The sequence below is a fragment of the Sinohyriopsis cumingii genome, chromosome 3 (assembly GCF_028554795.1).
Source record: "Sinohyriopsis cumingii isolate HCF-2022 chromosome 3, ASM2855479v2, whole genome shotgun sequence".
NCBI classification, from domain to species: Eukaryota; Metazoa; Mollusca; class Bivalvia; order Unionida; family Unionidae; genus Sinohyriopsis; species Sinohyriopsis cumingii.
Genome location: NC_142963.1, coordinates 63,627,392 through 63,653,028, shown reverse-complemented (window position 1 = coordinate 63,653,028; position 25,637 = coordinate 63,627,392). Strand labels below are relative to the sequence as shown.

At 35.2% G+C, this 25,637-nt stretch overlaps 2 protein-coding genes across 4 annotated transcripts in view; one reads left to right on the top strand and one right to left on the bottom strand.

The window, feature by feature from the left end:
- Positions 1–5,231: 5,231 nt before the first annotated feature.
- LOC149802989 (small ribosomal subunit protein uS5) lies at positions 5,232–19,398 on the top strand. Its single transcript, XM_089952523.1, has 5 exons — positions 5,232–5,493; positions 9,909–10,016; positions 14,243–14,416; positions 17,734–17,893; positions 19,141–19,398. The coding sequence occupies exons 1-5, from the start codon at positions 5,257–5,259 to the stop codon at positions 19,302–19,304; spliced, it is 843 nt and encodes a 280-aa protein (XP_089808649.1). The 5' UTR covers positions 5,232–5,256; the 3' UTR covers positions 19,305–19,398.
- A 4,929-nt stretch (positions 19,399–24,327) lies between these two features.
- Positions 24,328–25,637, bottom strand: part of LOC149802988 (tektin-3-like) — a 28,910-nt gene continuing 27,600 nt past the window's right edge. For all 3 annotated transcript variants that reach the window (XM_089952520.1, XM_089952519.1, XM_089952521.1), the window contains exon 7: positions 24,328–25,405. In XM_089952520.1, the coding sequence (XP_089808646.1) occupies positions 25,192–25,405 (214 nt within the window). In that variant the 3' untranslated portion in view covers positions 24,328–25,191. The remainder of the gene's footprint in view (positions 25,406–25,637) is intronic.

Here is a 25,637-nt window from a genome sequence, read left to right as displayed (position 1 = left end):
TGCAACAAATTCAAATGTATGTCAACGGAACATGAAAATGCGTCCATGTGCTTGTGTCATATTTGAATTCCGCCAGGATAAAAAGAGCACCATAAGGATATTGCACATAAATTAGTAGAAGAGTGTCGATATAGGCAGCCAAGTTTGAGATATTCCTGAAACTTTGACTACTCATTCTGATGTCAACCTAGTACTAATATTAGTACCCTTACTCGTACCTCGTGGACAGGGTACTAACATGAGCATATACGTGTTAATGGAGCAAGCCGGGAGTGAATCACACCCGGCACTCTTTTAGCCTAATAATAAGACTTTAAACATATGCCTTGCATATAATCCAATAAATAGAGTAGTCCTCTTATTTAATACCGGAAGTATCGAAAATCATTGTAGAAATAGTTGTAAATTCTCGTTTACTTTTTTCAGCTGATATTTTCGTTCAGATCGTCCGCCCTGTTATTTCAAATAATGATTACTTCCGTTCTCACCCTCGTTTATGTGCCATATTAGGACATTGACGCCTTATTTGGTAATGTAAACAAATCGTAGTAAAAATTTGGCACCGTTTGGGTCAGAAAATTGGCGTATTAAAAGTAAATACGGTTTATCGGCAACTTTGAAATTCCACCAAGAAGCGATTATTCGCACTTGATTGATAATAATATAGCGTAGAATATCCAAAATATGTTCTGGCAATCCTTACGTAGAAAAGGGGTTACGGCGAGAGTCTTGCGTTATCTGTCATGGCGGACAGGATAAGGTTAGAGTAACCATACCAATTTATTTTATCATGTAAGGGCTTAATAAAGTCAAAATAAGCCAAACTTCTTTCACAACATGATTATACTTATGCAGTTGATTTCTACACTGTTTGTTTTTCTGACTTTAGTGATGATTTTTTTTTGCGCCATTACATGATATGGGATCAATTTGTAGCCTCAACCACAACAAATCAAGTTGAGGCTACGACATCGTAGCTAATGTCAACCAACAAGGAATAAGCAATAGAATGCAGTTATTTGGGTAGTAAGACATGGCACTAAAACAAAAACGTGCTATGTCTTTGCTGTAGGACTACGAGATATACCTGGATGAAATCGAAAGGAATGATGTATTTTCTATTTAAAAAAATCCAGTGCATAGCATTCATCGTGTTTTTGATCTACTGACAGATGAAACGAAAGTATGTCGTTGCTGAAAGTTGACCTGGATCTGGCCATTTGCATCCTGAGTCACATGACCATACAAATCTCACAACATACAAGTCAATGCATCACAGGTCATATAGTCACGTGATATCAACAATAAACAAATTTCCCAAGTTGTTGGATATATTACATAGAAGTCACTTAATGTTTGTAAAATAAATATAATTCACATTTAATTCTCAACATATTTATTCTGAGTACAATGACCAGAAACCTGTCGGCATCACAGCAGGGTGGAGAAACCTATTTTCAAGAAGTACTGAGCACATATCAGCGATGTTTTTGTTGGTGTCACATTACCACATTGACGTGCACTCTGTGTAGTGAATCGGGTTTTCTTCAAATTGTTCCCACATTTACAGATTTTTGGTTGTTTTCACAATAAATATTTTCAGAAGTTTATGTGACTTTCATTTATATACATGTATTCAATTTGTTTTCCTACAGCAACACTAGAAATACATAGCTGCCAACCCTCATGAATTTGGTCTGAATTTCACGACTTTTTCAGCGATTCACTGAATCACGCCGCAAGCCAAAAATTCACAAATTCTCCAATCCTCAATTATTTTAAATCTTTAATAAAATAACCGATTTCCCGTTAAGCGTTAGTCGTGATATTCGCAGTTGCCGAAACGGTCCGGTACTGCTGGACGCGGCCCGGTAGCAAGCATTTTAGCCTATTTGAATTTATATTTATAACAGTAGTTTTACAAATGCTTTTGAGAGAAACGGGGGCCTAACCAGAATTTTGCTCCGCGTATGCGTCACCAACACTGATTTGAAGTGTATTTGCTCTAGTGAGGAAAAATAAGATTTTAGGGCCTCCTTAGCTGCAGAAAATTTGTAGGTAATTTTAGTCACCAAGATCAACCAGCCGGCAAGAAGTCTGAAGTGTTTAGAAAACAAATATACGATCAAGCAGTTGAGGAAGTTCAAGTCTGCTACAGTAGCATGTCTTGATAAATAAATATTTCTGCATATATGTAGTGTTTTCGTTTTATATTGCGAACTTGATATAGTGTAGTATTGATGGTCAGAGTGGATGGAGTTATTGTCATGGTATTTTTCACGAATTCTTGTCCAAATTCACGAGTTTTTATCCCTATTTTCACTAATTGTGAGCCTGGAAGGTTGGCAGCTATGGAAATAGTGTATTGTTGATATCACTTGACTATGACCTGATGTAATTGACATGTAGGTTGCGAGAGTTGTGTAGTCGCATGACTAGGAATGCAAATGGCCAGATCCAGGTCAAATTTCAGCAACGATGTACTTTTAATCTCTTATGTCAGCGGATTAAAGGCATAACGAATGCTATGATTGCAATTTCTGAGAAAATGTATCATATTCCTATCGATTTCATGCAGGTATATCTCGATGAAAGGTTGTTCACGTTTGCTGTGGCACCCACCCCATGCCAACATCAAATGGTGTTGGCAAATTACAACTTTTTGATAGGGTATGGACCCTGGCCCTTCACCCCAACATAAATGTCCATATATCAAAAATGGGGTGGCAAGGGTCTGAAGAAACTCTGGCTTTTCTGAAATGTGCTTTTTTAAAGAGTAATATTAACAATTTTGATCTACAGGGGTCTGATTTTTTCAGTTTTGGTTTTTTTTTAAACACATAAACTCATAAAATAATACGCGACCAATTAATCAAAATTTCTGACATTTTGTCTATCAGTTTTCTCATCAACAAAGTGGGATTTTGCAAACATGTCAAATCTCAATTATTTTTTTTGTTCCTTTAAGTAAATGTTATATTCCTACCTTTCTTTTCAAGTTAATACTGTTAAAACTTGTATCCCCATATTTCTGCTATCTAGAATAATATTTTGGTCAATAGTTCTCAATTGTACTTTAGAATTCACCTTGTTTTTTATAACTCCAAAATCAAAACATCAAGGCAAACCAGATAATGTAAATGCATGTTTGTATTTATTGTTTCATCTACACATATTCTTGTACCTGAAAACTGAAGATGAAGTTAAAAGTTGAGACAATACTTAATTCTCCACAAATATACATAGGGGTTCATCCATGATCATGAACATAGTTTGGCACTAACAGTTGCCAAAGGAGTAGCCCAGAAGTTGTATCTCTTGAGCTGGTGATCAGATTTATTTAATTTACATGCCTGGCAACTGAAAAAATTGTGAACTTGTTCTTTGGTATGCAGTGTTTCCCTAAACCCTCGTTTGTGCTTCAGAGCCCCCAAATGTGACCCACAGTTTTGACACCAAGGAGATTTCTTAATCATTATTGCACATCCTAGGGCATACACTGGCTATGCCAATTTTGGCTCAGTAGTTGATGTACTTCGGCAGTGTAACATTTTCGAGGAATAAGAATGACATCACTAATGATATATACTATTTCTGCCAGTTTGACAATGCATGCTCCAAGTTTAAATTACAAGCCTGACCCACTTAATTCAAAACTATTTCAGGCATGGCACTTCATTTTAATTTTTCAAGAATATCTTAGAAAAGGGGAAAATCTGATGTTCTTTCTAAACAAGTTCGTGTTGGGTGCGTGTTTGGACAGATAAATGGATCTAATGCAATTTTAACGTTTTGTTGTGCGTTTACTTGCCTTAAATTGCATGCTAAAATTATTTTTTAAAAATCCAGAAACGCAAGATTATGGTTTGGTTTTCATTACAAAAAATGTAATAATTCCATGTAAGACTTTATCAAATGACCACAGGGTATGAAACTAAAAGACCTGTTTTCATTTCTGCGTCAACTATTTTCCAACAGCGGCTTAGTTTTCTTTCCTTCCCTTCCCCCCCCCCCCCAAATGCTTGAGCATAGCTAATTATAGCTGTTGTTTAACCTTCTTTCTTTCTGGTTTTTTTAAATTTATTACTTTTTGTTGTTTTGGGCAAATAAGTTTGAGATAAAATATTATGATATGGAGAGGTAATCAAATAAATTTTGCTTTACATAAACTTTACCAAAGGAAAATAATAATTTACAGGTGCCTTTAGTCAAACAATGTAAAACTTGACAAAAATATTTGAAAGTCCCCCATTTCAGAGGTTGCAGTATCGGTACTTGAAACTGCATAAAAAAGCAAGGAAATAGTTTATAGTAATGGAATCCTTTTTCTTCCTCTTATCTGACCAAAGTTTGTCATTTCCTGTGCATGCTATTGTAAAAGAAACCCATCATGTTTATAGTGGGAAACAAAAACTAAGGCATTTTATATTGATACCCAAAAAATCAGCTGAAAAGGTTGGTTATTATGTGAATACAAATCTGAATTTTTTTTAACCTTATCAGTATTCAACCAACCAGATGTTCTGAAGCTTGAGCCTGTGTCCATATGGACTGAAGCTCTCGTGGGGGGCTGCCGTCTTTAATATGTCAACTTCGGTTTTTAATGGCCGAACCCTAGACCAACAAGTTCTAATTAATATGATTACCTTTAAGATTTGTATCATCATTTTGTATACATTTTTATGTGCTTGTATTTTCTGATTTCTCCAGCAAGAAATAAAAGAAAGTAACGAGCTTAAAATTCATAGGGTGCATAGGACACTTAAAGTCCATACCCTATAGTGTATCTGTACTTGTACAAAGCACATCATTTGTCCCTAAACAACGCGTGCACAAATGGTTGACTTTTATATGGGTGAAGGGAATAAAATTAGCAAATTTTACTTCTGCACCACATCGAATTACATGCTGGAAAATAATGGTATTTTGTGATTTGACTGAAATGCCAAGGTTGTAGGCTTTAAGCCTGCTGTTGGGCAAGTATGGGTTTGGTTTTTCTTTCAGAATAAAATGCCCCTGAATTTTCTTTTCAAATAAAAATTTATAATTAATTGCCCAAACTTTCTAAACAGTATTAAAATTTTAGGGAAAGAAAATGTTATTTAATTAAGAAACAAGTCTTGGACATGATTAAAGCTAGAAAAAGCATTGTTATGCAATCCAGGAAAGAAAAGGACTTGTTCTACAGCATTGCTTGAATTTCCTGTGATTAGTTTCATTGAAATGCCATATTTTTCTTTATTGTTGTCTACAGCAATGGCGGACGCAGCACCAGCCGGTGGTAGTGGTAGTGGTGGCAGAGGTGGACGTGGTGCATTTGGCTCAGGTGGGCGAGGACGTGGCAGGGGTAGAGGACGTGGTCGCGGCCGTGGGAGGGGCAGAGGACAGAAGGAGGACAAGGAATGGGTTCCAGTAACCAAATTGGGAAGACTTGTAAAGGATATGAAAATCAAGTCTCTTGAAGAGATCTATCTTTTCTCTCTGCCCATCAAGGTACATGTTCAGTTGCAACATTTAAGAAGAAAAAAGGTTAACTAATGGCTTTGACACTAAATTGATGTGCCATAAAACACCAAACCAAACCGAAATTCCAACTAGAAGTGGGAGAAAATTTATGAAATGTTTTGGTGACCTTTGGAATTTCCAGTCCAATTATTTTTTGTATCCTGTCAAATTTACCATTACAAATTCATGCTTGGGAGAATTATTAGTAATCATATGATCCATGTGACATGTCACTTTCAGAAATTTGAAAGTTGTGACCACAAGGTGTACAGAACTTTACCTTTTGTTGGTGTCCATCTGATCACACATGACCTGAGATATGATTTTAATCAGATTAAGATGCGAGATGACCAGGTATTAGCTCCATTGGTCATAGACCAGAAGAGCTTTTAGGATTATCTAGTCTGTCATCATAAGTTTGTTATCGTTTCTCCTCCAAAACCACTTGAATGATAGTTTTGAAACTTAAACATGCACATTCATCCTGTTAACAAGTTGGTCCTAAATGGAAATGGTGCTGCTTGAACATCCAATATTGTGGCCACACAAGTCATCTTATTTGCTATTCCTGCCTAGTCCTGTCACCATGGGGTTGTTGCTTCAAGACTTCATCTGTTTAGTTGGTCTTAAATAAAATTGGTTCCAATCGGACTCCAATATGGCTGCTATAGCAGACATCTTGAAAATCTTATTGTTGCTAAATATCCTGAATGAATGGTTGTATCACTGTGAGGTTTTCACTAAAAGTATTAGTCCTGAATGAAAATGGTGCTGTTCTGATGTCCAGTATAGCTGCATTGGCAGTAGCCTTGAAAATCATATCGCTCCACCCTCAGAATGAATGGTCATATCAGCATAGGATTTGCACTAAGAAATAAAATCTAGTGATGTCTAGTTGGTCCTAAATGAAAATGTTGCCCATCTGATATCCAATATGCACACCACAGCAGCCTTCTTGAAAGACATGTTATCATTACTCCTCTTGAATGGATGGTCATATCCACTAGAAGACTTCTCATGATGTCTAGTTAGTTCTAAATGAAAATGTTGCCCATCTGATATCCAATATTGCCTCCATGGCAGTGATCTTGAAAATTTTGTCACTACATAGTAGATGGTCGCATCAGCTTGGGTTTTTCCCTAAAATACTTCTTATGCTGGTTTTAAATTAACATTGTGTCTGTCTGATATCCAATATGACTGCCGTTTTAGCTATCTTGAGAAGCTTGTTATTATTGCTTCTGAGTGGATGGTTTGTATGAGCATTGGGTTTTGTCTGAAAGGCCTTATATGACAACTGGTCCTAAATAAAAATGACAATACGACATCCAATTTGGCCAAGATGGCAGCCATCTTAAAAGATCTTGTCACAAGTCTACTTGAATAGAAAGTCAAATTGATGTGCGGTTTTCACCAGACTTATTGTATTGTCCAGTTGGTCTAGAAAGAAAAACTTTCCAGTTTGATGTCTAATATGGCCACCACAACGTCCATCTTCAAAATTTTATAATTGATACTGTTATCTCTAATACTTCAATTTTTGGCTATACCAACATGAGGTTTTCAGCAGTGGACTTCTTGATGCCTAACTTGACTGAAATGAAAATGGCACCAGATTTCATCTGCTATGGCTGTCCCATGACGAGTGTCTTTATAAAAAAAAAGTTGTCACTATTGCCTCCTAAATGTATGGTCATTATGTCATGGGGTTTTCACCAAAACACTTCAATTGATAACTATTTTGTCCTGAATGAGAATGATGCCGTGCTGACATTTCAGTACATGCACCACCGCAGCTAATCAAAAATATTTGTTAATGCAGAAGAATAAGATGGTTTAAAAACTCTATAGATAAAAAGAAGAGATGGACTTTTCATGAATTCCTGGAAATTCTTTTTGCTTAATACAGAGCAAGTCCCTTTGTGGGACTTTTGTTTCTTTCCTGTTCATCTTTTACAATTTATTATAACAGGACTGAATATGTGAGATAGGTCTTTGTCGAGTATATCTGGCAATTTAGAACCCTAAAATTGTTGTGATATTGTTTTCTTGGTTACCTGCACGAGGAAAAAATCTTAACATGAATGCAGTCGTATGTACTCTGCATATGGGATACTTTTTTTGGATCAGCAAGGACTAAGAAACATGGATTGACCAACTTAAAATGATGTTTATTTGAAATAAAGTATTGCTAATTGAAGAATCTGTTAATAAAATTGTTTTCCATTGGTAAATGGTGTAGTTTAAATAAAATGATATCAGTGGATGAACCTGATGAACAATGTTCTGCAATGTGCATAACAGCCAATTATCATTACTTTTTTGTTGATACCAGAGTTTGAAAATCGTATGCATTTTAAGAAGGGAATTTACTGAAATATCCTATTAATCAATTTTAAACAGATGCGTGGAACTTGTTGGAAAGAGGTAGTTCTTCAGCAGTGACAGTCACGGACATATTCATTGGTTCTTTCCTGATTTTGTAAACATTTACAGCAGTCCAATGCCAGCCAATTACATAGTGGAATGGGGCTAAAAATGAGTATCCAACCCATCTGGCTTGTTGAATTTTTAGGCATATCAAGTAAATTTAATCCACATTTTTTTTCTTGTGAAATAACACAAATATTATAAACCAAGTGGGAAATAAATCCAGGTGAATTATTTCTGATGACCACTCGTAAATCTTGGTATTACAAGAGGATAAATGGCATGCATTTAATGTGAGTTTACTAGCTTGCATGTAGTTCCAAATAAAGACTTCTCTCTGTTGCAATATCTGATAATACGTGCTACATCCGATTCCCAATTTCATCTTCTTTTGGATGCATGTGCTCAAGCAGAGGCTAAAAAGTAAACACAGCAAAGAAAAAGTGAACTCTTAAAAGGGATATGACACTTTGAATATGGAAACTAGATGCATGATAATGCTCTTATAGTTTCTACAGCTCAGCATCACAGTCGATATCTGAACTCTGAATGTTCATGTGAACCACTCATAAAGTAGCTTAAGCTATTGAATTTTGTTTCCTACGTGAATGGTTTTAACACCATTTGTATCACCATACAGAGCAACACTACACGATCAGTATATCATGAAAAAAGGGTGGTCTTTACATGTAATGAGCCTTGATGACCCTGGCGTTATCATGGAGTTCATGTTTGATACATGTTACAACTCTTTAGTCTTAAATTAAGTAAAAGAAGGAAGCAAAACCAACAGATTTATTAAAATTAACCAATAAATTTACTTTTCTGAAAGTTAACTGAAAATGTCAAGTTGAGAGATAGCAACAAGCCATTGAGCTGCATAGGCTTTGGAACTAAAGTTCGTGCAACTGTACTAGTAGTAAATAACGTCTACATGTACTTTACAAACTTTCAGTTGAAAATAATGTTTATTGTCACTGTGTCAAAATTTTAATTGCATTTTCCAGCTTTGTAATTGTTACCCCTTACTGAAAACTGGTCAATCTTACGGGGAAAAAACCTTGCTGAGACGAAATCATCAGAGTTGGTAGGTCTGTAATGTTTTTCAATGAATTTACAATAATCCCAAATTAGTGTTTTAGTATAAATTATGGTTGATCACTGATTTCAATGAATAATTAAAATAGATGATTCCTCTTAAAATATATTTGAACATAACTGAAATATTCCCGCAGACCGATCATAAGATAAGAATGTATAATTTTGTTTGCCTCATTCTTAGTCACATGACCTATGACGATAGTATTTTCTGGAAAACTTCACTAGTAAATAAGGTCAGATTTCTATGACATTCTAAGTTTGTAAACAGGTCAAGCAAAACGCTGCTGGAACTCATCTTCCCACAAACCTAATATCATGAGCAGCTTACATTGGATTCCACAGACAGGGTCTAGTTCTAATGCAGTGATGACAAGTCCATGGGTGAAGATCCATATGCGTATTCAGACTGGTCATCAGTGGTTTGGTGTACGAGGCCCATCCTCTAATAAGTTATATAGAGATCTGGATCAGCTGGACAGAAGCATCTCTGACCTGTTCAGTAAATGGTGGCCATGTTACAAGTGTGCTGAATTTAATAAATTGGACATATATAAATATCTTGTTTTTATTAAATGTTTTCCATGTTTCATTATTTAAATGACCTTAATAACGTCTGATATTCATGTCCACCCTAATTTGCCACTGAGTTGTTGAATGCATTTTGTCTTGTTGTATGATGAAATAAAGGACCATTTGGTTATGGACAAGACCAGTAGTATTTTCTGGTTACTGGTCCTGGGGGCTTTCAGGATTCTTTGGCATGTCTCACACACAATGATGAGCAGTAAAGTAAACTGAGCCATCAACACTGTAAACATTGCAGCCATTTTGGGAAGAGTTGCTTAATTTGATGCATTCATGATTTCTTTCAGGAGCATGAGATTATTGATTTCTTCCTTGGGGCCTCTCTTAAGGATGAGGTTTTGAAAATCATGCCTGTCCAGAAACAAACAAGGGCCGGTCAGAGAACTAGATTCAAGGTAATAATATTTATCATAGCTTATCAAGGTTAGATGTTTGACTTGTCAATAGAATATTTATTAGAGCCTGGTTCACTGTAGGTTCAAAATTCAGGGTTTTGTTTCCTCCTGTGGCACATTTATGTTGTTGTAATTGTAGGAATGTAGATTTTGTACGGAGTATTTGTAAAACATAAAAAGAACCAGTAAACTTAATTTTATAACATTAAAATTAAGTTTATACAAAATTTAAATGCAGTGACAATAAAGATTTGTGTTCTGGGAAGTATATTGACACTAGTGTTAACTTTATTCTTGACACGTCTATATATTTTTTCCTCCCTTTTTTCCATTTTTTTTTTTGTGTGTTTTTTTTTTGGTTTTTTTTTTTTTCAAAGTGGGTGCATAGCATCTCTGTTTCTGTCCATTTATTAATCCATCGCACTTTCATTTCCATTCTGTAACTTCAAAGCTATTTCAATTGAGATATAAAACTTTGTATAATAGTACATCATGATTTGGCATTGTGTTATGTGTGCCTCATTGGGCAGCCCTGTCGTCAAGGTCAAGGCTGGATATTTCATTATTTTTTTCATCACACTACTTTCCACTCTTGAACTTTCAAGCAATTTGAAGTTAAGGGATGAAGCTTTGCGTAATTGCATCATTAGATGGTGTGTCACATAAACATTGGGGAGTTCTGTTTCAAAGTTGGTGTCATGTCTCAATATTTGAAGTTTTTCATTACACTTTACATTCCACTCTGATTTTGGTGCTATTGGGGAGTACAGGATTAAACTTAGTTTACATTTGCAACATCATTGGAAGGATTGTTTCCCACTACATTGGGGATTACATCTCCAAAGTAAATGTCACAGCTAGATGTGTTTAGTTTTACATCACCCTTTCATTTCCTACATGTCATTTCATAGCTGCAAGTGATTAAGGGTTGAAACTTCGTATCTTATATATCATATTATAAGGCAATCATATACTATATTGGTGGACATCTTAGGATCAAGGTTACGGGTCTTCTCCATCACATTTTTTTCCCCTATCTTTAACTTCAGATAACTTTGAGCTTTAGGCATGAAAATTGGTGGTATACCTCATTTGGGTCATAACTTTACAGTCATGGGTTGTGTTTTTCATCAAATATGTTACCCAATTTCATTGCCTTTGGAGGACCTTAGGCAAAGTGATGGCACTGAAAAGCTAGAAACTATGTCATTGAAGAAAGAAAGAACAGAAAATTGGAAATTTTGATGGAGTATACTTCTCTTCAGAGAGATCACACCAACTAGCTTTATGGTAGAAGTCTTTCAGTATGCTTATATGTGGATTTATGAGGCCTCTCTGCACATCTCATGCTACTCTGATCAAGCAGAAGTAATAATCACTCTAACTGCCACCTAGGTTGGCAGGTAACTTTTAGCTTTTAGCTAAAAAGGTTTAGCCTGGGAGGACTAAATTTGTTAGGTAGTATTAGTAGTTCCCAAAGTATTATGATTGAGTAAACACAATTGAAGAAACATTTTACTAGAAAAGGTTTGTTTCCATATGACCGTTTTATTTATTATTTAAGAGTCTTTTTTTAATCGAACAAAAGATTAAATATGGTGTTCATGTACATAGTCATTAGAAGGTGTGTCAGATGCCAATTGGGGATCCTATCAAACTCATAGGTTACCTCCATGTTTTCCTTTTCATTGTATAACTTAAAATATTTTGTCATGTACTATATTGAGGGTTGAAGTTTAATTGCCATGGTCTCCAGTTTACATTTTAAGTTTCAGTATCATTTTCCCATCCACTATGTAACTTCAAAGCATTTAAAGATAAGTTAATGAAATTTGGTACACTTGGATATTTTCATCAAAGGGTGTGCTGCATTCTACATTTGTAGTTCTCTGTTCAAGGTAAAGAAATGCCGTATTTCATGTATATTTTTTGTACCCTTTAATTTTTCGTACACAATCCAATTATCAAAATAATAATTATTTAAATGTATCATAATTTTTCATACATATCACTTTGTATTTTTTTTTTAAATCCATTAAATTTCAATTAAGATTTACATTTGCAAAAAAGATCAAAAATAGCGTATTGCCATTTTGTTTTTACAAACATTAATAATTGTTGGTGAGAAAATATAATGATTGATGCATAAGCATGGGTGCCTGCAACACAAGGCAATTGCCCCCCCCCCCCCCCCCCCCCAATCATCAAGCAAATGAAGCTGAAAATATGTCACATGATTCTGTTCACAATGCTTGGTAAATATTAGCTTTAGTTCAGACTGTTTACTATACTAACTCTCCTGGCCGTGACTGACTGACCCCACCACCACCCTGCAAAAAATCCTGCAGGCGCCCATGTGCGTAAGCTCTCTCACTGTCATTACAATATCTACTGTTTATTAACAAACAGACAAAGGACTTAACTGATCATGCCTTTAAATATTGTCATTATTTAGTTCTACTTGATAAGTCTGTCAATGTCACAAAACACCTTGTGCATTTTAAAATTGAAAGACCTTTGTTTTCTTATCCAACAAAAATTACATCTCAGTACATGCAAAAGTGAAGACCACAGACCATTGGTCAACTAGTCTCATTGTTTCATTATAGTTATACAAATGTAAATATAAAGACATGGTTATTTTCTATTGTAAATATAACAGTCACTGTCTCCGTTAAATCGATTCATATGTATACATATACGATCTTTTAAGTAATTGTTTTGTTTTGACTTGTATATAATTAACATTTTATTGCAAATCTATTTTACGATATACCCCACTATTATCTTTATTGGCGAGTTCGGAAACAAGTAATGCATATGATCGCTTGTCCTTGTAACATCTGCTGTATGGACAACGGCTTCAGTAGCACATTGACAGATTTTCATTTCCCTCAAGAGAGCCTCATTTCCCTACTGGAAGCCTTGCTGATTTGACCTATTCTTTCGATTCTTGCCCTCAGTCTGGTTTCAACTGGAATAACCCAAAGCACTAAGCATGTTTAATTACCGTGTAAATAACACTGCATATCCATGTGGTTTGTTTTGACAATGTACGTCATTAAAACAAGAATGAATTGTTGATTTAGCGGTGTTTATCGATAATGGAATATAGTATGGTCGTAATACATGAGGATTATCACAATCATCGGGTAACAGTCTTTTCTCTCTTTGCAAACGTAACAAATAAAAACCACCCTGAATAAATAAGGTCTTGTACACTGACAAAATTTTGTTTTATATCTCTCACACACACATACGTGCACATGATCTCGTGCATTAACTAAAACATGATTTCAAGTTTTTTTTATTGCAACTTGATAATGAGATTATTGTTAACGTAAAAATACAAGTTAATTTCTTGACAATATGGTTTCATATCGTTGTGTACAATTTATCAATAAATACTACCCATAACTATCATATGTTCAGACCATCTTAATCATTTTGCCAACATTACACAACATAACAGCTACATGTGCTTTAAATGCGGACAAGCTTGCACACTGAGGCATAATCCTCTCTCTCCCTCTCATTCACTAATAACAACAGAAATCTTTGAGTACTTTTATTTTTATTGTAATTAGATTCTTGAGTTGAGAGTAGAATGAGACAGAAAATATACATTTACTTTGTATGTTTGTACCATCATGTTGACAAGTAACATGTTCCGTACAACTTGTTCAGGTACGATCCCTTTATTTTTCGTTTCAGTACCACCAAGTGATAATTATTTGTTTTACATATAATTTTTTGTACATTGAAATTAATAATTATATTCTCGTGTAGAAAAAATAACCTGAAATACGGTATATTTCCGTATTGCTTTTGTTTCCACTTTATTTCTTCTGTTTGAGGTTCAGAGATAAACCAGGGTGTACACATTTTTTTTTAACGGCTTCTCATATTACAGGCCGAGCTGTATCTTAAAGACCAAAGTCAGTGCTCATTTTCTCCTTTCTGCACCTTTTGTAAAATAACTTTCAAGATCGGGACAAAATGGTTGGTTATTTTCAGTATCTTCCTAGTAATTCTCTAGCTGTTTAACAAGGTTACAGCTAGGTTTCACCATTGTGTACTTTTACTAACTTTAAAGCAGTGGGCAGGGGTAATTTTTTGTTACTGAATTTGCTTGGAATTATAATTCATGTGAAATTTCCTTATGCAACCAATTTAACCAATTTATTTAGATTATATTTCTAATGAAAAGTAAATTTCACTCTCAGGCTTTTGTTGCCATTGGAGACCACAATGGGCATGTTGGACTTGGCGTGAAATGCTCAAAGGAAGTGGCCACTGCCATCCGAGGAGCAATTATCCTGGCCAAATTGTCAGTGATCCCAGTCCGTAGAGGTTACTGGGGTAACAGGATCGGAAAGCCCCACACAGTGCCTTGCAAGGTATGTAGCTTTTCTAAGGTATGTGCACTTCAGTCTGCATTGCTGATATGTTTCTTTCTTGGCGGCCTGTAACTTGACCTCACAGAGGTAAACATTTACTGAACCGTATAATATCATGTAATTCAAGTTTTAAAATGCTCAGGATAACATTAACAGTGGTACTATTCAATTATCTTAAAGTTTTGGCACTATAACAAGTTAAAATTTAAAAGGAAATCATCATCTGTGGGATAATGATTTTCAGCGACAGGTTTCTATAGACATAGGATTCTCTACAGCTGCTATAAAGCTATTTTACTAAAATTTAGTTTTTAAATTACTTTCTGATGCTTCTTGATAATATACATCTTGAAAGCATACTGACCAGTTGAATATATTTAACTCCCTTTAATCTAATAGAGGATAGCAAGTACACTGCATCTTACTCTCCCATACTTCACACTTCACTGACTTCTTTTGTTTAAAGTTTATTGCTGTTGCTATGTTTATTATAGAATCCTCAAATCAGATGATGTTGCGCATCTATACAAGTATCACACCTACAACATACATGCCATCCATTGCTTTTGGTGTAATTGTATGGTTGAGCATATATTAGTAATGTCTGTTCATGTGTTGCCTTTTTCCCCCACTTAGTAACTCAAGTTCTATAGCATCTGCAGACTCACTGAACTTTACAGTTTGACTTTAAACCTTGATGAAATGGTCCTTTAAGTGTGGGCTGGACTTGTGGAATAATAGCATATATCATCAGACCTGCCAACTCTTAAGATTTTGTCTTATACCCTTAAAATGCAGACTTATGGCATATTAACAATAACTATGGAAAAATGATTGTTGCCGTAAAATCCGGATAATTGGTTCATCCCTGTTTTATTTGGATCCAGGTTTCATCTTAGGATCAGTGAAATTAGGGAACCAGACTAACTTTACAGCAGCACCCCAGACGCTTTAAAATGCACCTATTTGTTCATGCGAATCATCTGCATGATCAGACTTGATTATAGAATTTTTAATGGTGACCAGAAAGAGATGCATGTTTAAGATGAAAGGGAAAATAAGCTTCTAGAAAAGTGTTAATAATCAACACAGAAGAATAAAAAGGAGTATTCAGATTCTTGTGCATAAAAGCTGGAAAGGACAACATACTTTTATTGGACATCACATGCCAATTTGAATATGTCTCTTGGCAGGAGAAGTGATTGCTGTCTTCATGTGAAACAGAAAAGAATTTCCAAGAATTGTGTCAGGTTGACAGATAGCAACGAGCCATTGAGCTGCATAGGGTTAGGAACTAGAGTTTGTGCAACTGTACAAGTTGTACATAAAGTCTACGTGTACTTTACAAACTTTTCAGTTGAACAATGTTTGTCATCAATGCGTCAAACTTTTAATTACGTTTTCCAGCTTTACAGTAGTAGTTATTGATATTTTGTTACACTTTACTAAAAACTGGTCAATCTTATGGAAAAAATCAACTGCCTTACTGAGACGGACTCGTCAAGGTTGGCAGGTCTGTAGCATGAAGAGCTCAAGTCTCTGATTGACAGGAATGGGTTTGTAGCTTTCCAATAGCTTCCCATGGGTTGATGGTTCTTCCTCAACCAGATATGCCTCTCATGTGCTGAATCGTGATAAGCATGTTTATTATAGATTTGTATCTCGGTTCTCTTGAGAAGTACTACACCCATACTGAAAAGACGGGCATCTGTGATCTGTATTTTATGCTTCCATGCCTTTGTTGAAACTTACGTTTAAAGGTAATGATTGGGTGCTGTTTATGTGCAAATCCTGAGATTTGATAATTTAATGCATGTCTATTAGTACTACATCCTTGCAACCAAAGAAGGTTACTGTGAGCTACATTTTATGCATTTACTAACATGGGTCATGTATCCATGTTAAGCTCATGACCTCAGATTTTTCCAGCTTTATGTATCCCTTTATGATCATTGTACTTGGATTTAGGGAATAAATAAGTTACGTTCACAGGTAAACTTTCCATAATAATTGCTGTTGTTGTACATGTGAATGAGTGTACAAGTTACGTGAATGATTGCATGCATTTCATTTTGTGGCTGTTGAAGGTAATTGCTGATGTATGAATATTAGTTCCAAGTGTGGTCATACAGTCTGTTACTTGAAGATTACTTGAGGCATGCTGCTTTCACCCAGTAGAATCTAGTTTGTAAGGGTGCCAGTGATAATAGCTTCCGATGCAGACTTTAAGACCAATGATTATTTTCAAATTATCAATTGACTTCAGCTTTTAATTAGTCAAAATTTATTTTTCATGATAATGTTTACAATTGCTGCTGGATATTAAAGAAGCGTTGTATAGACTGTTGTCATTAGATTACGTTCTTTTCTTTTTATTCTCAGCATTGCATTAGTTGAGAATGGGTGTTGCCCTTTTCTGTCAGGATGTTTTTATGTCGCATAGCTTGTTGTTTTCACCAGATGATTTGTGATGTTTAGTTGGTCCTAAATGAAAATATTGCTAATATGGTGTCCAATATGGTCAGCATAGCAGTCATCTTTAATGTCTTTTTATTGTTCCCCATCTTAAGAGAAAGTCATATCAGATCAGTGTTTTCACCAGAAGACTTCATGTGATGCTAGTTGTTCTTAATAAGTTGTGGTGCCTATCTGACCTCAAATGGGATAATTTGGCAGCCATCTTGAATATCATATCACCACTCTTCCAAGATTGATAGTCATTTGGGATTTTCAGACATCTGATGTCGTGTTAAGACTGAACAAATATGCTGCTGATCTTACATCTAGGGGCAATATTGAAAATCTTGCTATTCATACTTCTCCCCAATGTGGTTTTCACCAGGACCTGTAACAATGATATTATCTGACATCCATTGTAGCTATCGTGACAACCAACTTGAAAACCTTGTTGCTCCTTCTCCTAAATAGAAAGTCATCTTGACATGGTGGAGTATTCACCAGAAGACTTCTTTGGCATCTGGTTTATCCTAAAAGAAAATGGTGCTGATTGGAAATCCTGTCACTAATCCTTCTGAATGGATGGTTATATTAACAAAGGGTTTTCAGCAAACTTCTAATGATGTTGTATTGCTCCTAAATGAAGAATGTTGCTGGTGTGACATCTAATATGACCATGGTAGCAGTCAATTTGAAAATCTTGTATTTATACAAGAATATCGAAGGTGATTTCAACTGTAAAAAGAAGAAATGGTCTTATCTTGCGTTTCAGAATGTAGAGCACAGCCCCTTCAAGAGACTACTGTTTAGGTCCTTTCCTATCTTAATCTTGCTTAATGATAATGCGTCTTTCTTAACAGGTGACTGGTAAATGTGGTAGTGTAACTGTACGTTTGATTCCCGCTCCAAGAGGTACAGGCATTGTCAGTGCCCCCGTTCCCAAGAAGTTGCTTCAGATGGCTGGTATTGAGGACTGCTACACATCAGCCAGAGGGTGCACTGGTACTCTAGGGAACTTTGGTAAGCTTCAGAACCTTGTGCATTTTATAAGAATGTCAGATGTGAGAATCTTCATAGGTCTTATTGCATTATTGTAACTTGAGATAAAATTTGTAAGAATTATTTTCCATACAGAGTTGCCCATATTAGTTATGTGGGGCTGATAAACACTAGGGAAAAACGATATAGCTTTAAGGACACAATATAATTGGATAATTGTAATCTTTGCTTTTTACTAATTTTAGAAAGAAAAACCAGATCCTTATTTGAAAATTAAATTCTGCTACCATTGTTGTTTAGCCGTTTCTGGAATCTGGTGTTTTAATATGCACTCCATAGACAAATCTTATTAAGGGCTATTTTGTTAGCTTCTCGTCCTCACTTTAATTTGTTCCTATTTCACTGGTATTAAAATTAAGGTTAAACATATTTATCATAATTATTAGTATATGTATATATGTCATATACTAAGCACTTCAAAGTCCTGGGCAAAGCCAAGTGAGTTGGACAAATCAATTTCAGCTTTTTATTTATTTATTTATATATTTTTAACCAATGGGGGGTGGGGTGGAGTGCAAGGGTTGGCAATGAGAAACGGGAACATTCAGCTGACCGGAAACAATATTTTGTGTGCGGCCTTATTGAAATTTCGTTAGTGTGATGGATTCCTGAATTCATAGGCCATTGTATTATATTACCGGAACCACTGTCCAGTCCATAGATATGCTTAATTGAGTAACTAAAAATGGAAAGAACAACCTTTTTGGTCTTGATAAAATTACTAATCAAATATAGACTCTTTAGAATTTTTTAAAAATAAGATTATATGGTATGTTTATGATAGCATTATAGTTTTGTTTGTTAAAGGAGTTCTTTCATCTATTCTTTGATAAATTGATATATCTTCATTCTTCAGTGTTGTCAATACTTTGATAATAGTATTTCTTTAAGAATTGGAATCCCTAAAAATACCATTTACATGTATATTTTCAAAGTTCTAACAGTTGATCAAAGCATCTCCACATGTCCAAACTGACTGCCTCTGTTCCCAAAGAAAAGTTCACTGGTAGTCATACCAGGCAAATCGTGCTGGCAAATGGAACTTCTTCTACTTGCCAGGAATTGTATATAACGTGAAGAAAAAAGTTTGGAATATTGATCAGTATCATTAAACTCTCAATGCCTGTGGGAAGTTATTTTAACCCATTTTGTACAGTTTTTATTTTGTTGTTGTAAATTATTTTTAAGACGTGCATTTTTTGTTACAGCCAAGGCAACATATGCAGCTATTGCCAAGACCTATGCCTATTTGACTCCTGACCTCTGGAAGGAGACCGTGTTCACCAAGTCTCCTTACCAGGAGTTTACAGACTATTTGGCCAAGACACATACTCGTGCTGGCGTACAGAGACAAGAGCAGAAAGTTTATTAGAAGGACATGAAAAATCTGCCAGGGGCATCAGCTGAAATACGTTGAATTGTCAAGTAGCTAATGAAAATAATAAATTAAATACCCAATGGTTTTAGTGATTGTTCTTTGTTTATGTAGCTTGCATTTTCTTTGTTGCTTCTTCAGCACAAGCTCAGCTTTGCAATCACAGCATGTCCAACTCTCCGCACATTAGATTAAAGCCCTTGTACAGCAGATCAATCACCAGGCACAAGTAAACTGACTCTTTTAGTCTGCAAGATAGCCACATTAATGACTATCCCACTAAATCATTCCAGAACCCTATTTTACTGTCCCTGCAGGCACTCTGGTAGCCCATAGTCTCATTTTGATCCCCCCGCAAGTCATTTAAATCTAAACAATACAGTTTGTCAGGTACATAGTAATACCAAATCCTCTGATAGTCCTATTGATTTGTGTATAAATTGATGTTGCCACTGATACCCAAAAATATATTTTGCAAAATTTAAAATGACTTCTCAAACACTGCTGAACAGAATTTGACCACATTTGAAAGAGTCTAGGAGCCCACTTGTCCACAGTAACTATGTAGAAGGTATTGTGCACCACCAAGTTCAGACTGAAAAATGTTAAGTTGCATCCCAACATAACGGCTACATCAAAAGGGAAATGGAATCCTTCAGGATGGCCAAACAGCCAGTGGGAGTTCTCTTGAAGGAAGAAAGGGAAAGTGAGATGGCGTGGGGGAGCAGCAGAATTTACTGAACTTGACGTGAACAACAGCAACTCTCCAAGGAGCAATACATGTTTCAACAAGGACAGCAACATCCACCTAGAATTGATCCTCAATGTCCAGCTTGCAGATTCAGGTCTGAGAGGTTTAACGACTAAAAACTCCCTTTTAGCACCACCACCCCCATTTTTGTAACCAAATGTATTCATTGTCATCCGTTTTTTTTCTTTCTTCTTCTTTCTGTCTTTGATGTGTATTGCATAACAAAAAGTTTAATAGCCCCACTCTTCTTTGACATATGCAATAATTGTACATGTGGATGTGTGTATGCACGTTAGTAATCACACCTGTTCTGCTATACCTCCATTGGTATCTGTATGATTAAATGTTTCCCTTACCATTTCTGCTTTGTGGTTTGGTTGTGATTGTATGTATTATCATAAATAAGTCTCAACCTCACTTTTTCGTTGTGTGATGATACGATTGTGAAATAGATCTTAAAGAATGTTTGGTTTTAAAAATAGGTGATTGTCTGAAATTAGAATAGTATTTTGTCTGTCAAGACTGGATTTTTTCTCCAAACTCTTTAATCCAGTGAATTTGTTACAGATGTACATGCATCTTTTTTCATAACTTGGGTTTTCTGTGTGTTTTCAGGTAACTTTTTTTATTCCTATTAAATTCCCTTATGAGGCCAGTGTTCCGCTAATGTTAAATTATTAGAGTGGACCTTGTTAAATATGAAATAGAGGCCAAGTGCCACCAAAAGTTCAATTGATAGAGGGTCAGAGTGGACCATTGTGTTTAATGGGGTTGTGGGCCAGAACTCTACTAATAACTGCTCATAGTGAGTCAGTGGGCTCCCCCCACTCATAGCTACTGTTCGTGCTTCTCCCTTGTATGTTATGTTGAAAATGAATTTATGTTGTATGCATAAGGAGAACATTCAAGTGCAGAGATGTATTAAGTCTGGGTTTTGGCAAGTAATGTGCTGCTGAATTATTATTTTATAATGCCACCTACTAACCAAATAAAACTTAATGTATGCAAATTCAAACTCGTTAGAAAATGGGGAAATTGAATAGGTAAAATAATTGGCATAGTAGTGGGGTTTATCGCGATAATGCTCATAAAAAGTTGCAGTTGTATTTAATATAAATTGAGCATGGATCTTGTTGCCAAGTAGAGCATTACCCATGGTGTGTGTTGTAGTTCTGTCAAATGATTTTGACATGGATAGTTTTACTATCTTGTCGACTATTTTACTGTGATGCATGCAAGTGTTGATAGTATGAGCTCAGGGGTCATCCATTTTGTCGAACAGGTTGCATATTAAGACAAATTATTATAGTATTATAAAGGTTTCAATTGTCGGTAGACACACACCCCATATGCAAGCATATGCATTTGGATTAACCCCCTTTCATGTGTACATACTAAATGGATGGCCCTTCACTGCACGTTTTTAATCTGTGGTTTACATCTGAAACCAGTACATAGAGTTCTTGTTTTCTAAGTAGTAATATTGCTGGATGTCTTGCCAAGATGCAGTATGTAGTATTTTGTATATACAGCCAAGTACACTTGTATCAGAAGATTCCTTGGGAGTTTCTTTTTGTGTGTGAATAAAAGATCCATTAAAATTCAACATTTGTGAAGTCTCGATTTTTGCTCTCATTTCACCTTAAATTCCTTGTCAACACATTTCCTGTATGATAGTTGTCATTCCACTTCTGTTATGATGATAATCCAACAATTGCCAGTAATCGTATGCAGGAAGCTTTTCATGACATAATTCAAATTAGGCTGGTATACACCATTTGTATAAAGTAGACATTTAATGTAAATTGTGCACCAGATTGCAGCTTAATTTTCTAGCCAGGTAGTGTCAGAAATGTGCATGTTAGAGTAGGTCTTCATTGTAAATAAATGTTTTAAAAAGTGGTCTTCGTTTCATCACTGATTGGGTTAGATGGAGTTGGCACTCAACAGTTTTCTAGCATGTACCTTTGAAGCACCTGTTATCAAACTAAAACTATACCCAGCAACATGTATATTGTCAGAAAATGGAGACAAACAAGTGTAAAAATATTGTCAGCAGACACCGACTAGGTTTGTGCTACAGGTTTACCCTCCAGGAGATATATACATGTACGGTAGATATGTCCTATACGTCTGAATCACAGTGTCACTTGAGCTTTGCAATTGTTTTGCTCAAGGGAAGCCTTATCCTGTGATGGTTTGATGTTGCAAATCTGATTTATAGTTTTTGATTCAACTGTTTTTCAAATATATAAACGTGCTAATTTACTTTGTAATGACTTTATGAGCACATACTGTTGCTTCAAACTACTGAATACACAAAATATCAAAAGGCCTGGCCAGAATCTTACCAATGTGTATTAAAAACAAGTCCAGATTTTAGATGTTGAATTGGTCTATTCTAAGTTAGACTTCAATATTATCAGCAGAGTTTGCTATATTAAAGACTTATGTTTAAGGTCCATACTTAAATTTGGTGAAATCCACCCCTGGTGCAAATGCACTTGAAGCTCTGTGAACACAAACTTTTTGCTCAAGTGTAAAAGTAGAAAATACTGCAATCTGTATCTTAAGAATCAAGTGGGAGCCGCAGAATTTCTTTGAATATCTTCACGTTGTTTCCAAAATCAATATTCCTAGTTAAGTCAAACGGATACCCTAAAAGCATTTTCTTTTATTGTAGTGTTCAAGCTTGACTGTTATACATGGAAAATTTTGACATTCAGTGGCTGGTCTGAATACAACTTTTTTAGGGTTGTACCATTTGTATTAATTTTGTGCATGTCACAGTTGTGCATCTCTGTAATGGTGGGTGAAGTTTAACTTGTGCCCCCAAAATGATTGGTGAGATTGATTTTCTTTCCAGACCATTGTTTTATGGCCAGGTATTTTTTAAAAATGTTTTCATGTTCTTTACCATCAGCATGAGTTTGTTGCTATAATGTTCTTCCTTTAACAGTATTATGACCTGCATACCGTATTCTATGCTGTGGTCAAACTGACTGAAGGGGAAAAAACTTCAAAAAGCCCCTCAGATCACCCTTGAAACACTTAAGCACTGACCCTGGATCTTTGGAAGATATAGAACAAGATTGCCCAACCTGTTGCAGTCATTTACATATTGAAGCTAAAGACTTTAAACTGAGAAGTGCAGAATCGCAAGCAATGTAGCTATGAGAACTGCAACATGTCCCATTTTGATCAAGCAAGCACACGCTACATCTCTTTTCATTCGCATTACAGATTATTCCAATCACAAACTGGCCTGATCAGCAACTTAAGAAACCAATCCACTTGGTCATGTCATGGTTATCTTCAAACTTGCAACTACAAAATCCACAATCATTTGTTCTGACTCGACCCTTAAGACAAGTGTTTAAGACAATAACAGTTGGTAATGGTATGCTTTTTGCTTCCATTCTTTTCTTCCTTTTCTTTAAACCATTATATAAATGGGTTTTGCTTTTTCTGGAATGGCAGACTAATGCTTCATTTTGCCACAAAATGCATGAAAAGCAAAGGCATAATCTCAGAGTTATCGGTATGTCATTTCACTGCAATAACAACAGCTTCATCGAATAAACTATTTTTCGTAATGTTATCCGTATAATCTATAATTTCTGTTTGGAAATGAAATTTTCACAACTCAAGATTATTTAAATATTTTTGCTCAACAAAGCTTACAGAAGAGAAATTATTTTGCACATTTCAATGACTTGATTTGAGATCCTCTTTATATCCATAAGGTGACAACATAACATTCATAAATTTCAAAATGTATGTAAAAACAACTATTGTACATAAGACTTGGATTTTTTATTCTGCACTTTGATGGGTATATTTCTAATCATAAAAAAAAGCACGTTTGATGTGTAACACTGCTGAAGTACATATCAAAAAAGTAATACAAAACTAGGTGTTTAGGTTTTGCTAATGCAGTAAATAAAAGAAATTGTTAGGCATATATTACAAATAATTCTACAGAAACCAAACGAATGACTACCTTTGAAAGCCCAAACCGTTTTATTAAAAATTCCTACATTTGCAGATACAGCTGCAATAATCCATCACTTTCCTTTCATTACATCTATTGGAAACTATGTGACAATTTGTGTGGGTGTTTTGGTTTTTCTAATGCACACTTTGTGAGAGAGAGAGACAGTGAGTGTTCATGTGTGTTTGTGTGTGTGTGTGTGTATATATATATATATATATATATATATATATATATGGGTTTTATAATACTGGAAATGGTAAATGAAAAAGTCGCACAGCATACAATTTATTTCCAAATGAAACCAGTACAAAATAGAGACATTTTAGACGATAAAAAAGCTTTGCAGACTACACAGGAAGCATAGGGAAGATATATTAGAGAAAAATGAGTGTCCAGCAAAACAAATAGAAATACCAGTTTTAGTAGCATTGGCAAAAGTAAAAAAAATTAGATAAACTCTGGTCTTCACTGTCTGTAATGGGCCTACTAATAAAGTTTCATAGTATCACAGATGCATAAATATACAAATATTAACAATCGTTCCTAATACGGTATAAAGCATCACATGCGTTTTATAAATGACTACATGAACACAATGCCATAAAAGACCATTTAAGGTGCACGCCAATAATACTGTCAAGGTGAAGGGAAGTGAAATGTACACAGTAATTATATCATCAGCAGAGAAGGGGCACAAAATTGCATAGTCTTTTGCTTTCCATTTCATGATCTAGTAGATCAGTGTAATCACTTTGTTAAAGAACTCTAAATTATAAGTGTCAACAACTTTTGTTTGAAAGATCACAGATATGTTTTAACAAGTAATACTGATTATTTAAATTAATGCACACATGATTTAAAGACATTATGCAGATTATATATGTTTGCACATTAATTATTTCAAACATTGGAAACTCAAATGTGGAATATTTATGTCCTTGAATATGTACTTGAATTCTTTTGAAGAAGAACTGGAATAGCAACGTTTAAATTTGATGTATTTAAAAAGAATGCAATCTCCAAATATTTATCATAATTACAACCAGCCATTTCATTCTTTGTAACCACATTTGGTTAGAAAGCTCCACTGAAAAGAAAGCATGTGAATGGTACTGGCTACTACAGCTGAATTTTTTTTAAAGGGAGACAATTCTAGGAGACATTGGGAAAGTTTTCCTCATTCCCATGCATTTCTCCCTATCAATGAAAAGACTGTTGTTCTTGATGGAAAGATCCTGTTCAAGGGCTGCCTTTGTACGCAGAAGTTCCTGAAGAGAGTTCTCAGCTTGTCTCAACTTGGCCTGTAGATTTTCAATTGTATCGGTGATCTCATAAACTTCCTCAACCAGCCTGCAAAGACACAGTGCAGTTATGATAAACATTCTCCATGTATTACAACCAACACTATTGTGTCAAAACTTCAAACTGACCTGAACTATATATAATATCTTTATGAAATCACTTTTTTAAAAAGCTTCTTCAGACAATTTGCACTGTTTATTCAAGTATGACTTAAATTTACTGGGTAAGTGAAGTTAAATAATGTGTTGCCTCCTCTTGTATGTTTATGCGTACAAAGCCA